This window comes from Phaethon lepturus, unplaced genomic scaffold (genome assembly GCF_000687285.1).
Source record: "Phaethon lepturus isolate BGI_N335 unplaced genomic scaffold, ASM68728v1 scaffold42435, whole genome shotgun sequence".
Lineage (NCBI taxonomy): Eukaryota > Metazoa > Chordata > Aves > Phaethontiformes > Phaethontidae > Phaethon > Phaethon lepturus.
The window spans coordinates 33,706-47,897 of record NW_010539227.1 but is presented as its reverse complement, the minus strand read 5'-3'; the positions used below and the strand labels follow the sequence as shown (position 1 = coordinate 47,897).

General features: G+C 39.7%; 1 protein-coding gene across 1 annotated transcript in view; it reads right to left on the bottom strand.

Moving 5' to 3' along the window:
- The window catches only part of RTEL1 (regulator of telomere elongation helicase 1), a 49,324-nt gene that overhangs the window by 1,662 nt on the left and 33,470 nt on the right, over positions 1–14,192 (bottom strand). The window contains exons 27-33 of the mRNA XM_010287057.1: positions 11,945–12,040; positions 10,153–10,363; positions 8,755–8,892; positions 8,103–8,219; positions 5,945–6,187; positions 4,179–4,355; positions 3,449–3,631 (exon numbers count right to left, since the gene is read on the bottom strand). Coding sequence (XP_010285359.1) covers positions 3,449–3,631; positions 4,179–4,355; positions 5,945–6,187; positions 8,103–8,219; positions 8,755–8,892; positions 10,153–10,363; positions 11,945–12,040 — 1,165 coding nt within the window. The remainder of the gene's footprint in view (positions 1–3,448; positions 3,632–4,178; positions 4,356–5,944; positions 6,188–8,102; positions 8,220–8,754; positions 8,893–10,152; positions 10,364–11,944; positions 12,041–14,192) is intronic.

Sequence of the window (14,192 nt, the reverse complement as noted above, 5' to 3'; positions counted from 1 at the left end):
AATGCCGATGGAAGCGTTAGGAGATGGTTCCTCTGGGATTGGTTTCAAGAGAAACATGGAATAATCTTCCTGTTTGCAATCTTAACCAAGCTGTTGTTTCTCCTCATCTGCACGACTAGTAGAGAAGTTTTGCCTCATCGCTGGGAGAAGTGTCTCTCCATCACTCCTCAAGTAATATCCGAAGCTACAAGATATTTGACTTTTCATTAACCAAACTACATTTGAATCGTATCATAAGCAAGCTAACATTACTGTGTACTGAGAGCCATCCATCACTAGGAAGGTATGTCTAAGTAAGGTAAGAAAAGGTGACAAGACCATGTAATTTCATGTTCTCCATAACAAAGGCGACAGAATGTCAGCCATGCTGAGCCTTGAGGGGTGCTCGAACAGTAGAGCAAAAGGTCTCAGCTGGTGAGAAGATGCTTCTTGCATCTTCAAACCCAACAGTTTGTTGTTCAAATCAAGAAAAAAACCCAACGTTCTTAGAAATAAGGGCTTTGATATATGTTGTCTATGGAGGAGGCAAATGGATCACACTGTTGGTGTATTTAGGAAGACTCCCAAGGTGCACTTATGAAGGACAGGGTATCCATGATGCATTGTCTTGAGAGCTGGAAGAATATTTTATTTGTCCTTTTTAAACAAGTGGGGCATTAAACTGAACTAGCAAGAAGCAGGTTCAAAATGACAACAAAAAATGAGATGGTTCTTCACATAACATTTGGCTAAGCTGTGGAAGTGCTTTGCCTTAGGACATGGATGACAAGTTCGTTTGTGTTCAAAGGGAATTGGACATGATGGAAATGCATCAGAGGTTTCTTAATATACAGAACCAACCTTAGGCTCAGGGAGTTCTTGTGCTGCAAATAGCTTCCAGACTGAGAGATTAACTGCAAGAATCACCACTCATGCATGTCATGTTATTTTGTCCTTTCCTAGCCATCCTTTTTTGGCCACTGTCAGAGACAGAATGCTGCACTGGATGAACGTTTACTCAGACTCAGTATGTTTGCTATTATGTTCTGACTATTTGCTTCAAACTGTATCTGTCTTTCCTGATCTTTAACAATTATAAGACTGTATTCACCTCACAGGGCTGTGGTACACTACCACAAAGCAGAGCTCTGATTCACCTTGCTTAGAAAAACACAGATATTTTTCTTCCCCCTGCCATCACCTGGTACAACGAGGGATGAAGTTTCACTGTAACTAGCAAGATTATTCAGGTAAGTGGCAAATAGGGAAGTCATTAACAACAAACAACCCATGGGGAATGACTCATTTCCCCAAACATGGCCTTGTATTAGGTATCTGAACAGAACAGAAAGAATACTTCCAGTTGGGAGGGACCTACAATGATCATCTATTCCAACTGCCTGACCACTTCAGGGATGAACAAAAGTTAACGCACATTATTAAGGGCACTGGGGCATCAACCACCTCTCTAGGAAGCCTGTTCCAGTGTTTGACCACCCCCTCGGTAAAGAAATGTGTCCTAAATGTGTCTACTCTGAGCCTCCCCTGACAGATTTTTGAACCGCCCCCATGCGTCCTGCCGCTGGATCCCAGGGAGAAGAGATCAGCACTGCCCTCTGCACGTCCCCTCCTCGGGAAGCGGTGGAGAGCAATGAGGCCACCCCTCAGCCGCCTCTCTCCAAACCAGACAAACCCAGAGTCCTCAGCCGCTCCCCACAGGGCATTCCTTCCAGCCCTTTCACCAGCTTTGTTGCCCTCCTCTGGACACATTCAAGGACCTGAATCTGAAATACAGATTAATCTAGGAGACCACACTACTTTAATTCCCAGTTTAAGAGATGTGCAATCAGAAAAAGGAAGGGTGGAAAACAAAAAATTGAGGCTGAGCAAGTTCTGTGATTTATCTATGAGCTATGAAAATGCACATTAACTTGGGTATTAAGGAGAAAACCAGACCTCAGAATTACCAATTTCAAGACAAAACCCACAGAACAGGGCAGTACAATTGCTTGATAGACAACAGTTCTAATTTTGTAGATTCTTAAGCTGATGAAACAGTAATTACAAGTTACATCTTACTGGCAAAAGGAGAGAGTTTTTCCCCAGACATTTATAAGATAAAAATTTATGGGCTGAGGTAATATAATCACCCTGTGGGATAATAAATGTTTGCCTAACCAAAAAAACCTCCCCTGGAAGCTCATTCTGTTCCTTAATCAACTCAAGTCTCAAGCAGCAGAGATTAAACACACATGCTAGTGAAATTCTTGTCATAACTTTCCTCGAGTCTTTTCCTAAGTGGAGTATGTTGACTGTCAGATCTTGATCCCCATTATGCTTTGGCATAAAAGGAACAACTGAATATTCAGTGGTAACGCATATTCAAGGCAATGGGTTTGACTGCCCAATCTGCAACAAACACGAGATGTCTTCATTTGGCTTTCTTGTACTTTCTCACATATATTCCTCATAATCAAATACTTTTGGATTTTAACATTTTAAAAGAAATACAGCATAGCAGGCTGAGGACAAAAAAAAAAAAAATCAAGCTGACGCCACAGCTTGTTGCCTACATAGCTCTAGATGGGAAAACATGTGGAGGCAGCTCAGAATGAGCTGCAAAGGTGTATAAACAACAGCATAAAGGAGAGGTCTGTCTCCAGTCACATTGCAGAACAAGGGAAGTAATGAAACAAGCGCTAAATCTTCCATCAGGATTTAGGTGTTCTCTCTGTAAACAGAGGAATTCTGTTTCTAGGGCTGTCTACATGCTTCTCTTGAAAAGCATAACATCTGCCTGCAGTTTCAGGAAAAACTGAAACCAATAAAGGAGATAACCTTTAAGAACTGCTCCCAGCACGTTTTGCAGCAAGTGAAGTCACATAAAGGACATTTAAAAGGCACATCATCCTCAGATTTGCAGTTAGAGCACTGGAATCTTCCTAGAACAGAGGGGGCGGGGAGGGGGGGGGGCAGAGAGAGAGAAAGAAGGAGGAAATTACTAAATCCTAGTAAATCACCTGTGAAACACTCATGCACGCCCACTTCCAGTGCAGTCCAGAAAACAATGACCATGAGCTTTCTGAACTACCTTAACAGTGCAATACCTGTCCCCGTTACATTCTTTCTTTCACATGACCTCACTTAGTCTCTCGGTGCTTCAGATCCCCACTTAGAAACTGAGGTTATATCCTCACTTTACAAGGAAGTTGTCAAGAAAAAGCTGTAAGTTCCCAGGAAACTATTACATCCTTGTGATAAAGACAATGAAATACTTTGAGAGAACGTATGCAAGTAGTAGGAAGTACAAATTCTGCTTAGCGAACCACACTAATCATTATTGCACTTGAGCAAATATAGGCATGAACCAATCATTTAATAGATCATCAGCATAATTATAATTTCTGTAACTTATCTTTATTCTCAAGCATTAAAGAATTGCATCCAAAATCTCACCTATACCTACCACACTCTGGCTCCATCTCTAAGGGAAAGATAGGCACAGCTCCAGAGCCCGTGGGTGCTCTCACGTTACTGGTTTCTTTTGATACTTTGGTCATTGGCAATTCAAGTTTGCTTTCCTGGTTAAAGCAGAAGGAGGAAATCTTTCTCTGAATTTTCTCCGGCGCCTCATTCTTAGAAGTAGCTGAATCTGGTTATAAAAAACCCCAGCATACAAAACAGTATGATGCAGAACACAATACACAGACTCCACAAAACACAATTAGCAGTAAGTTCTGTAAGCTCTCATTGCATAAGAGTAACAAAACAATTTGAATATTTTTTTATGCCATACTGCTTGGTAACAGAAGTTTCTGGTACTAACACACATTGTTACCAAAAAGGACCCTTTATATTGAAATAGTTCTGTGGCAAATTCTTCCTAGACACAGTGGATCTTGATTCACTCCTGCCTCCACCACACTTGGGTGCAAAAATTCTGCCTTCAGCCATAAGGCACTTCAGTTTAAAGAAGATGGCACTATAACTAATTTTCTTCTTGTTTCCTTGCACTTCTCCATCCCCCATTGCCTTTTATCTTAAACTTTTTTTTTTTTTAAGCACAATTTGGACATGGCCAATTGCTTTGATCTTCCTTTACACACCTAGTGCAGGGAGGCCCTAGCCCACAGCTAAGACTCTTGGACTCTACCCATCATAATAAGGTTCTAAACTTCAGACAAATGTTCATTCCCAACCTTGTATGTGGCTGTTTTCTCCTTTAGCGCACCAGCGCTCCGAACTCCAAGGGCTCCCTTCACCTTGCATGCGCTGTTGTGGTTGCTTTTCTCCCTCGCCACAGACCATTCCAGTCAAATCTTTACACATCTGTTTGAACTGCTCTTTGTGATGAGGGCGCACGAACATGTAAAACCCTGTCCAAAAGAAAAGAGAGTCAAAAGCATAGGAAAATAAATGCTGACCATGGAAGACCTCTTGCTTTGCAGAGGAGAAATTCTTTGGAAGCTGAACAATATCAGCCATATTCCTCAGATTATTTTCAGGTTGGTGGAACACTTGATGTTTTTGTTGATTTTATAATTATGGTGTTTTTCTTGCCAGAATACAGATGAGTATTTAGTATTGAAAATAATCTCAACTTACCTTGAAATTCTTCTGTTCTCTACAGCTAAGCATAAATACCTGATCCAGCCCTTCACCTGACAACTGATCTAGTGAAATCAGGTATATGCAAAATACCTGAAGACTTTCTCAAAAAGGAAATTTCTTGTTTGGTTGACAAGGATTCACAACACACACAAATTCTAAAATAACCCCAATTACAACTTACAGCCAATTCTACCACAAAGTCCTCTGAGGAAAGATACTGCCTCTCTGTTTGTGAGAAAGAATGCTCAGGAGGAGATTATGACTCACAATGCCACACAGTTCATTTCCCTCCCACTCTCCACTGTGTCAAGACTAATCTGACTAGCTAATGCACCAGAAAAAAAAAAATTTCTAAAAATTTAGAGACTATGAGATCTATTCAAGGTCAATGGAATATTTATTATTTCCTAAAGACAACAAACAAAACTATACCAACATTTCCCAGCATATACTGGATGCATCATCTCCAGCAGAGGAGTTCACACCAGAGACCCCGAAGAAGGTAGAACTGAGATGTTACATAGCACAAAGCCAGATGTCTCCACCAAGGTAATCAAGACAGGTATATAAACTCTCCTCTTCTTTTTTTCCTTTTTTCCTCTTTTTTTTTTTAAACAATAAAGCTCAATTTCAAATTTTGAAAATTTGTAGCTTCCTAAATCCTTTCAGCATTAAACCCATGAAAGGTAAAAAACCAAAACACCACTTCTGAAAAAATAAATATCAGCCTGAAATTTCTAGGAGATTATTTAGAACGATAAGGATACTAAATTATGACACAGTTCCATAACTATTCTCAGGTAAAGCTCTGTAAAAGAAGAGTGAATCAAAAGTGTGACTGCTTATCTCAAAACCTGGAAGTGACCTAAGAGTTTAGCACCAGTATAGCCACCACTGGTCATGAGAACAAAACCGAGTCAGTGTGATAGTCAGTGCTTTCTTATCTAAAGAGCAATCGCTTGTAGTAATTGAGGAGAAAAAAAGAGGTAAATGAAACCATTTGACTGAAGTTAGCTTGACTGCAGGTTAGGACTGGAATTACTGAGGTCTTATCTAATGTTTTTAGTGGACAATTTCTAACTGAACAGAGATAATAATTTATAATCTTGACTTTTTTTGCTCTCTGACTGACACTCATTTAACACATCTTCCCTGCTGCTCCATTTATCTGGTTTGTTAAACCAAAATATGGGAGAGGTGAAGTCTACCAATGCTAAAAGTTTTTCCTGAAAGTAGAGAATTTGCAAACTAATGAATGATCAGGGAAAGGTTATTGCTCACATAAGATCACAGCACCTACATCTTCTTTTCAACGAAGTAAAAGTGATTTTTTTAAAAAAAAAAAACACCTTACTTTGTAGGAGATGAAAGTCTTCTGGCCTTTCAGTGGTGAGGGCTGCTATCACGGATATCATGGCATCATAGTCATCTGTCTTCTTGTAAGATAACAATGCTTCATAGAAACGGCTGTAAGTGCTTTTGTTCAAAGCCATTTTCACATCGTTGAGATAAGTAGCCCTGAGGACCTGGTGGTGATTTCTGCTAGAGCTTGAAGCTTTCTCAGTGTCTTTCCTTGGAGCTCGACTAGCATTCTGCCCTGAGAGATAAAGAACACATGTGAGTAGGGCTTGGGGGAACAGAGGCAAACAAAATACAAACACTCCTTTGTATTGACTTCTCTTTTCATTCAGAAGAGGGTTCCTGGATTATTTCAAAGTGGTAAAGCCAACACTGCCTGCACAGCCAGTCGCTTCCAAGAAGAATGGCATGGCCAAGAAGAGCCAAGACCTGCTCCTAGAAATGGCAAGTGAGCAAATTAATTCTGGGGATTGCTTTTAGCATCTTCTGGAGGTTTTTTTGAGCTTTTAAATGGAGCAAAACATCAGATCGTCACTAGGGAATGAGAAAAAGGTGACACAGAAGACACTGGGCATGGAGGTCATCAATAAATGAGGTTTTATGCTACACTTCAAAGGAGTAGAAGCATTTTAAACAAGTGGCTTAGCCAACAATGCTGGCCTGACACATGGGCAAGTAAACTGCTGAGAGCCGTGTTCCCCCCTGCCAACAGGAAAGCATAGTGTTAAAAGAGAATAACTGACCTGAAATAACACACAAGACAGCAGCAGGGCGGGAGGACCAGAGAAGGTGCTCATTGCAGGGGGGGTGGACTAGACGACCGTAAAAGGTCCCTTTCAACCCAAAGATTATATGATTCTAAGGTAGGAGCAGCTATGAACATCCTGCTAAACTCCAAGTGGACTTCTGTTCAAAATGCCAGTCTTTGGCTTCTGGTACGTTTTAGAGGAAAAAGTTCTGTTTTGCATATCAACGGAATGCAAATAAGGATGAAGTATTTTATAAAACAACTGTTTTAAATTAGCCAACCACATCTTTTGGTATTTAGATCTTTATTCTTCACCAACGAACTTTTAAAGAAGTTAAAGAAATGAACAATGAACTTTTGAAAGATGTGATTAGTTTAGTTTCCTGAAAGAGGAAAAAGATGGGTGTGAATTTTACAGTCAGCATCTTCTACTGTACAGCTTTCTGACACACTCACAGGAGTGAGCCGCAGAAATACTACATGCATTTTCTCAATTACTTTTAGTGGAAACAAGTTTCTGTGAAAATCAATCTCAGACCTCAGGACAAAATAATTACCAAAGATTGTGTTTTGTGCAAATGTTCTTAAAATACAAAACAAAAAAGGACAACAAATCAAAAGAAACAACATGGCTTCATACATGAAAAGCTTTTAAAGCCTTCCAGGAAACATCAGTTTTTTTAGTTATTTTTTTAATGAAAGAGAAAGAATTAGCCTTTGATATTCTTTACCCTCTAAAGAAAGACTTCTAAGCTGTCCAACTATCCTACTCATTTCCTTGTGAGAAATACAAAAAATTCCCAGCTCTTGTCAGGAGGATGTGTAATCAAATCATAACTGAGCCTTTGACTTCAAAGATAAATACTGAGCAGTATGAGATTAGAGGAACGCATACAGAGATTACGTGCAATTGTGACAATATATTTACTAGTCTGTTTCTGCAGAAAAAAACCACTCTTCACATGAGGAGCGTACCCATTATCAATAACAAAATGCAACCGTTTCCTTTTTCATATCTGGATTCATATTGACATAAGCTAAAATTACATTCCTTAAATGGCTCTCTTTGATGAACCCTGGGCAAACAGGAAGCCCAGCAGTCTTGTGCTCAACTCACCTTTTCCCCTCCTGACGTATGCCAGGTCAGTCTCTAGTGCAAACTTCTGGCTTTAGTTGGTTTCTTTCATATCCGCCTTGATTTAATTTATTGGCTTTTGTGTTTCATTTTGTACAATCCTTGCTGAAAAAATCTGAATTACCATCACTCCTACCTACAGAGAGTGAGCCACTGTGCTAGGTGAACACAAAAAACATTGGCTTCCACCAGGAGATTTACAGTCAGTGATGAAATAAAACATAAAACCACAGTCCCAAGGTAGTGTGTGTTATTTAACATGAAGGTTACCTGCACTATTCAGTCCTGTTGTCAAGTGGAATCCTCCCTGGTTTAAGTGGAGCCCAGGGTTTAGCTGAGCACATGACTCCTTTGAGAATGCGGTTTTCTGCTGACTCTGTTTTTCTTCTGTTAAATCAAAACAGTCTGTTAACAGTGAACTTAAGCAAGAATGAACATAGAAAGATGCATTTCAAAGTACGCCATTCTATGCTGAAAACATCTGGAGATGCAGATGTATTTCTCTGATAAGAGGGGAAGAGCTAACGCTCTGCTTTTTTTAGGACTTTATTGCTCCGGGGTTTCAAAGACTTCACAAGCTCTGTGAGGACATGATTACCCTCTATTCACAATTCTGGTGACTATGTGGGTAGCAAAGAGGACACACAGAAAGTTTTTAAATCCACATACTAGATTTACGATTTAAATGGATCTGTCAAATCTCCTTTTGAAATAAAACGGCGTCATTACTAATATGCACAAGCTAACGCTCAGGCATCTGCGTATGCTCACGGGAAGGCAGGCAAGAGGATCATGCAGAGGGGAGACTTAGCTCAATCTAGATTAAACTAAATTGCCTTCCATCCTCGCATTTCTGCATATTAGACTTGTCTTGCTCTGTGATTAGGTAACTGCCTGCACAGTGCTGAAACAAGCTCCTCACCTATTTTCTTGGCTAGTGTCTCTCTCTCTTCCCGCAGGAGGCTATGCTCAGGTTTGTAGCCACAGCCCACTCCAGTCAGACTGCAACATGCTTCATCAAACTGTTTTTTATGTTGAGGTCGAACAAACTGGTAAAATTCTTCCATTAGAGAGAAAAAAATGAGATAAAAAGAAAAAAAAGGAAAAGAAAAAAAAGAAAAATCAGTTCACAACAGGTAATAAATGCCACAGAAACCTACAATGACAGGACTTCTAGGTTAGGTAACATGAAGATAAAAAAACTGCAGCTAAATAACTTAAAATCTAAATGCCGTTACCTAACATTTATACAATAAATACACTTACAAATTACACAAAGGTCAACTATCATGCAAAATTTCAGCAATATCATTACCAGTAGGTAATAACTGTAATTTTTTTCATTGTAAATATGAACTAGCTTACTGCTTACTGAAAAACAGGTACTCGCAGCAAAAAGGTCATGAGCTACCTCATAAACCATGGGGTCAAAGTATCTGCTGTATAGGCTGATACTTTGAAAAACTGATATACTGTTAATTTTACACCTTGTCTGTCTTACTCACCGTAAAGGTAAATAAGGCTTGCCAACCAAAAGCCTAAGTGTCAAATGAACTTTAAGCTTCAGATGCCTGGTGCTTTTGAAAATTAGACTTAGGTTTTAATTTAGCAATCAAATATTTTCTTATTTATATAGTAAGATCAGCAAATCGGGAAACAGACTGTGCCTACTATTGTACTAAGCGTTCATACTGAGCTTCCCATTCCTTAACCTTAAAAAATTTACAAGATGCATAACTATGCTTTTTTTTTTATTTTAGTAGATGAAAAAAGTCACAGAAAAATCTGCCCGGTTGCTCACAAGTTGAAGGGGAACTTTAAACTACAAGAAATGTCGGTAGGAGTCCAGTTCCTGTCAATGCAGTTGTTAAAAGCCAAGAAAATACCAGCTAAACCAGTAAACTATCCATGCTTGCCCAGATCACTTGCTTTACACTCACCATTATTTAAATAGAAAATGTCTCTAGATATTCTGTCTACTTATTTACTGCTTTAACACTGAATCCAACTCACACAACTACACTCTTGATCTTGCCTCCTAAATCACAGGGAATAAGCTATACTACTCTTAGGCAAAGTTTAAAATAACACAAGCTTCCGTGGAATGTAATTTTTTTTTTAGGCCTGTCAAGATGCAAATTAACATATGATAATTAGATTGAGAAGATTTTCTGTGTGATCTGGGGATATAAAATGACGCGTGTTAATGATTATCATCCTCATTGATCTGTACTTCAAATCTAAAACACCTCTGAAATATCCAAGTCTACTAAAAAGACAAAGGTCACGTCATGTAAATATACTAGGGAAGTCATCATACCTCGTAACAAGATATGCTTTTTTTCATCTTCTATAAAAAGAGAGCTCATTTGAGATAACATAGCATGGAAATCATCTGTCTTCTTGTAGTGCTGAAGAGCTTTAGAGAAGAGATCATAGTTCTGTTGGCTTAGGGTCTCCTTCACTGTTGCGATGTACAACGTAGCTCGGGCCTTCTTCGGCTCTGTCAGGTCTGCTTTCTTATCAGCTTGCTGCGAAGACAAGAAATTATTTTCCATAAATAGTATGACTTGAGGAGTTACTCTCACATGAATTCAGATGGAAGCAATATATTTACAATTCTGCCAGCACACAGAACAATAAATGCTTTCAACTAACAGATTACTGTCTCTTACAGTTATGGCAGTCACCCCTGTATCCATGTTATTTCCCAAAAAAAAACCCCAAACAAAACAGCTTCAGTGCCACAGAATAAACACAAATCTAACTGGCCTGCCTCCTAGAAATACCCAATTAATGGAAAGACATAAATCTCTGAAGCAGGAGATACAAAGAATGAAGGTGTTCAAGCATTTTGGTTCCCCTAAGACATTTCTTGAAGACATTATGCACTTAAGCAAGCTGGATTACTCTCTCATGTTGGGAAACTTTATTCCATAATCACAAGCAACAGGGACTTGAAAAAAGATTCAGAACAACATCCCCTTTATGAAAGTGACCGTGCATTACAATGTGCCCACACACTTTGAACATATAAGCTGCTGGGCCCTTGTCACACGTCTTCATGACAAAAACCAGCATCAACGGGGCAATCCCAAGGCACAAGTATACTGTTAATTAACAAGTATATTGTTAATTTCCCCAGCTGATTATTATATCTATTTCTAAAACATTAATCCCTCTAACATCTGTGAGTGTCCATTCCCTCACAGAACAGTGATGTTATGTACCTCCTCTGCTGAGAAAACTGACTGCTTCAGAGGAATATTCCTAGAGAAGGCAGCCAAGTCCCATTGCACAATTCTATTCTTAGGAGAAGGCTTAATAATAGAAATGGCATTTACTCCAAACCTTGAGTGTTAAGCTGACTCATGATGACATCAGCCACAAACTGCAAACAAAATGTTCTGCAATGAACCTGCTCTCTTCCACACACCTTACCAGCTTCAGGATCTGTGACTACTTTCACCAGTTTCATCTGCTAGGTGACCGGGAGTCTGACAGCCAGCACCCAGTTAGGACACTACCTTGGATAATTATTGGCACACACAATCACCCAGGGGATCCTCAGGAACTTATTGTGACTCTTCAGCAACTAGCTGCGTAGTGAGTTAACAGAGTTTGGAGACAGGGCAAAACAATAATGCACAACTGCAAACATAACAAACTGACCCACCACAGGTAGGGTTAGGATGTGATCGCTTATCCAAAAAAACCTGGCCAGTTATACCATTTGAGGGTCTACCAGCAGTTAGATTAGATGATTGTTGTAGGTCACTTCCAACTGAACTATTCCATTCTAATCAAAAAGAAAGAAACCATTCATCACACCTGGTCAATGGGAGGAGATGTTCTCAAGATAGGCAATGCCACAAAACAATTATTTTCACCACTAGTCCTACCTGGATCTGTGCTTGATTGGTTCTGTGATGTCTAGATTTGAGAAAGAGCATACCAGAAATAGACTTCAGATATGCATTGATGAATATTGACAGTTTGGAGAAAAAACATAATTGTTCTAGCATCAGTCATCTGTCTGCCTGGAAATTTCCAATTCAAATTAAAGCAGTCTGCAGATCGAAGGGATGGCACAGACACATGAAAACACATACTGTATTGCTGACTAGCTTTATTTTCTTCCTTCCTCCTTTCTGCTCATCTGTTAACCTCTTCTCATACTGAAGGGAAAGTGTTGACAGACGTTGTGCCTGTGAAGATTAAAAGAAAAGAAGAAAGATCCAAAAAAATGCTTTTCAAAGTTAGGGTCCATTTAATGTAGCCATTTCCATTAGTAAAGCTTGTTAACCCAGTTTGTGACACCAGTCAAGAAAGTGAAACAAACCAACCTAAGTAATTGCAACAGAACCCGGGACACATACATGTTTCTAGATGGTAATCACTTACTGGACAATTCAGAAAGAGAGACTAAACCAGAGGAAATTAAAGACAAAGTTGGTCTTGAGAGTGCAGATTCCTAACTAAGCAAAGCTGGACTTACAGCTAACAGTTTCAGGGTAGCCCTGGGAGTGTACACATACCTATGTGTAACTGATGCCTCACATGCCCCTTCACTTTCCTGCCCGAAAGTACTTCTCTTCTGAAGAAAACGTGTATCAGGCTTTTCTTGGGGTACTGAGAAGGGAAGCCTAAGCAGTCTTGTAGAAAATATCAGGGCAGATAGGATGAGAGTGTAGCAGAAGCACTTGTGGCTTGACAAGTTCTTTAGCATCTCCCGTTCCCAGTAGCAAAGAATTGTGCTTGTACTGCAGTGACTGGGAATATTGGTATACAAAGCTCCAAAAGAGAAGCGAGCAGGCATAAACAAGAGGAGTGGCACTGCTTAATAGCAGAGTCTCCAATATTAGATCAAGCCAGTATCAAGCACTTTAAAAACAATCACTTAAGTAACTGAAGGAACTGTGGGATAGACCCATATTGCCAGCTGGTTTCTACATACCTGTTGAGAAAGCAGGTATGTGAAGCAATTTCTTTCTTTGCTCTTGCCCAATAAAAGAATTTCATAGCAAGTATGTGACTATCGGTGCATTTACAGAATAGTGTCATTCGTTTGTGAGAGGAACCAGAGAAACATAACAGTAGCCCTATATTCCACTGTGACTTCTACGTATGCCTATTCAGACCACAAAGCTTCAAATTAAACGAACTACAACTAAAACACCACCACTAAAAACAAACTAAACCCTAAGCCAATAACCTCAGATTTGCCAGTTTGTAAAGTCAGTTGCTGATACTCAGAAACGCAACCTTCAGTGCACTCACAATACTGCAAGGATACTGAATTCCAGACAAGCCTGACCATGATTTAAGTTCACATTTAAATACATTTTATTTAAGCATCATGTAATGGAATGAAGAATTGGAATACCAGCAGCAAGTCAAACATTTATGATACATGCAGTAAGTCAGAAAAACAATATAACACATCTTTCTTAATCCTGGACTATGTAAATGCACCACCTTGAATAGCACGATCCAGAAGAAATGAGGGTTCTGAAAGACAAGTTTCCGTAAGGCACATCTCACAAGGAAAACTGATTAAGGGGAACTGTCAAATCATTCTTTAAATGGATTGAGAGACTATTTCTTGTATTTTGATTTTTTGAGATGACAAAGGCTTCTTTTCTTTTTCACTCCAAGCAAATTGTTTCAGAATGACAGCAGCTAAATTTCCATTATTTAGGGAACAAAGGTACAGTATAACCTTGATAAAAGAAAAAATGGTAACACAGTTACTATGATGGATAGTGAAGAAAGATATGAAAGCACACCAACGCCATTATCAGTCCAAATCAGCTCAATTCCAGACTCAGATTGAAAGCTGGCTGTCTCAGAGGCACTGCACGTCTTGGGACTACACTCCCCAGATCTCTGGTGCCAGAGGTCATCATTTCAGGTGCAGCACAAGATGACCCCACAGCTCTCCGCAAGCCACAGAGGAGTAGCAATGCCAAATACAGAAAGCGGATACAAGCTGACTCACTGCTGAGCCATTAGGACCATCAATTTATCTGACTTCAGGAAAGGCTGAGCTATGCCAAAAGCAGTGCAGCTGTGTTAACAAGATACTATAGCTGAGATACCAAGTCCCTGGAGATGTGCCAGGCTTTCCAAAGAACAAGTTGTGGTGCCTGTGTCATGGTGGCCCATGGATGATGGAGCCAATTTCTCAGTTGGCTGCACACAAGCTAAATATTCATGTCCTGGTTCGTTTCTCCAAGTTTGTACATTCCTTCTGTTTTGTACACGTCTCCATCCATCTCCCTTAGGCCTCCTTAGATACTCCCCAGATACTCCTTACACCTCCACACTTTCCCTTAGGCATGTATCCCTTAAGCAAAC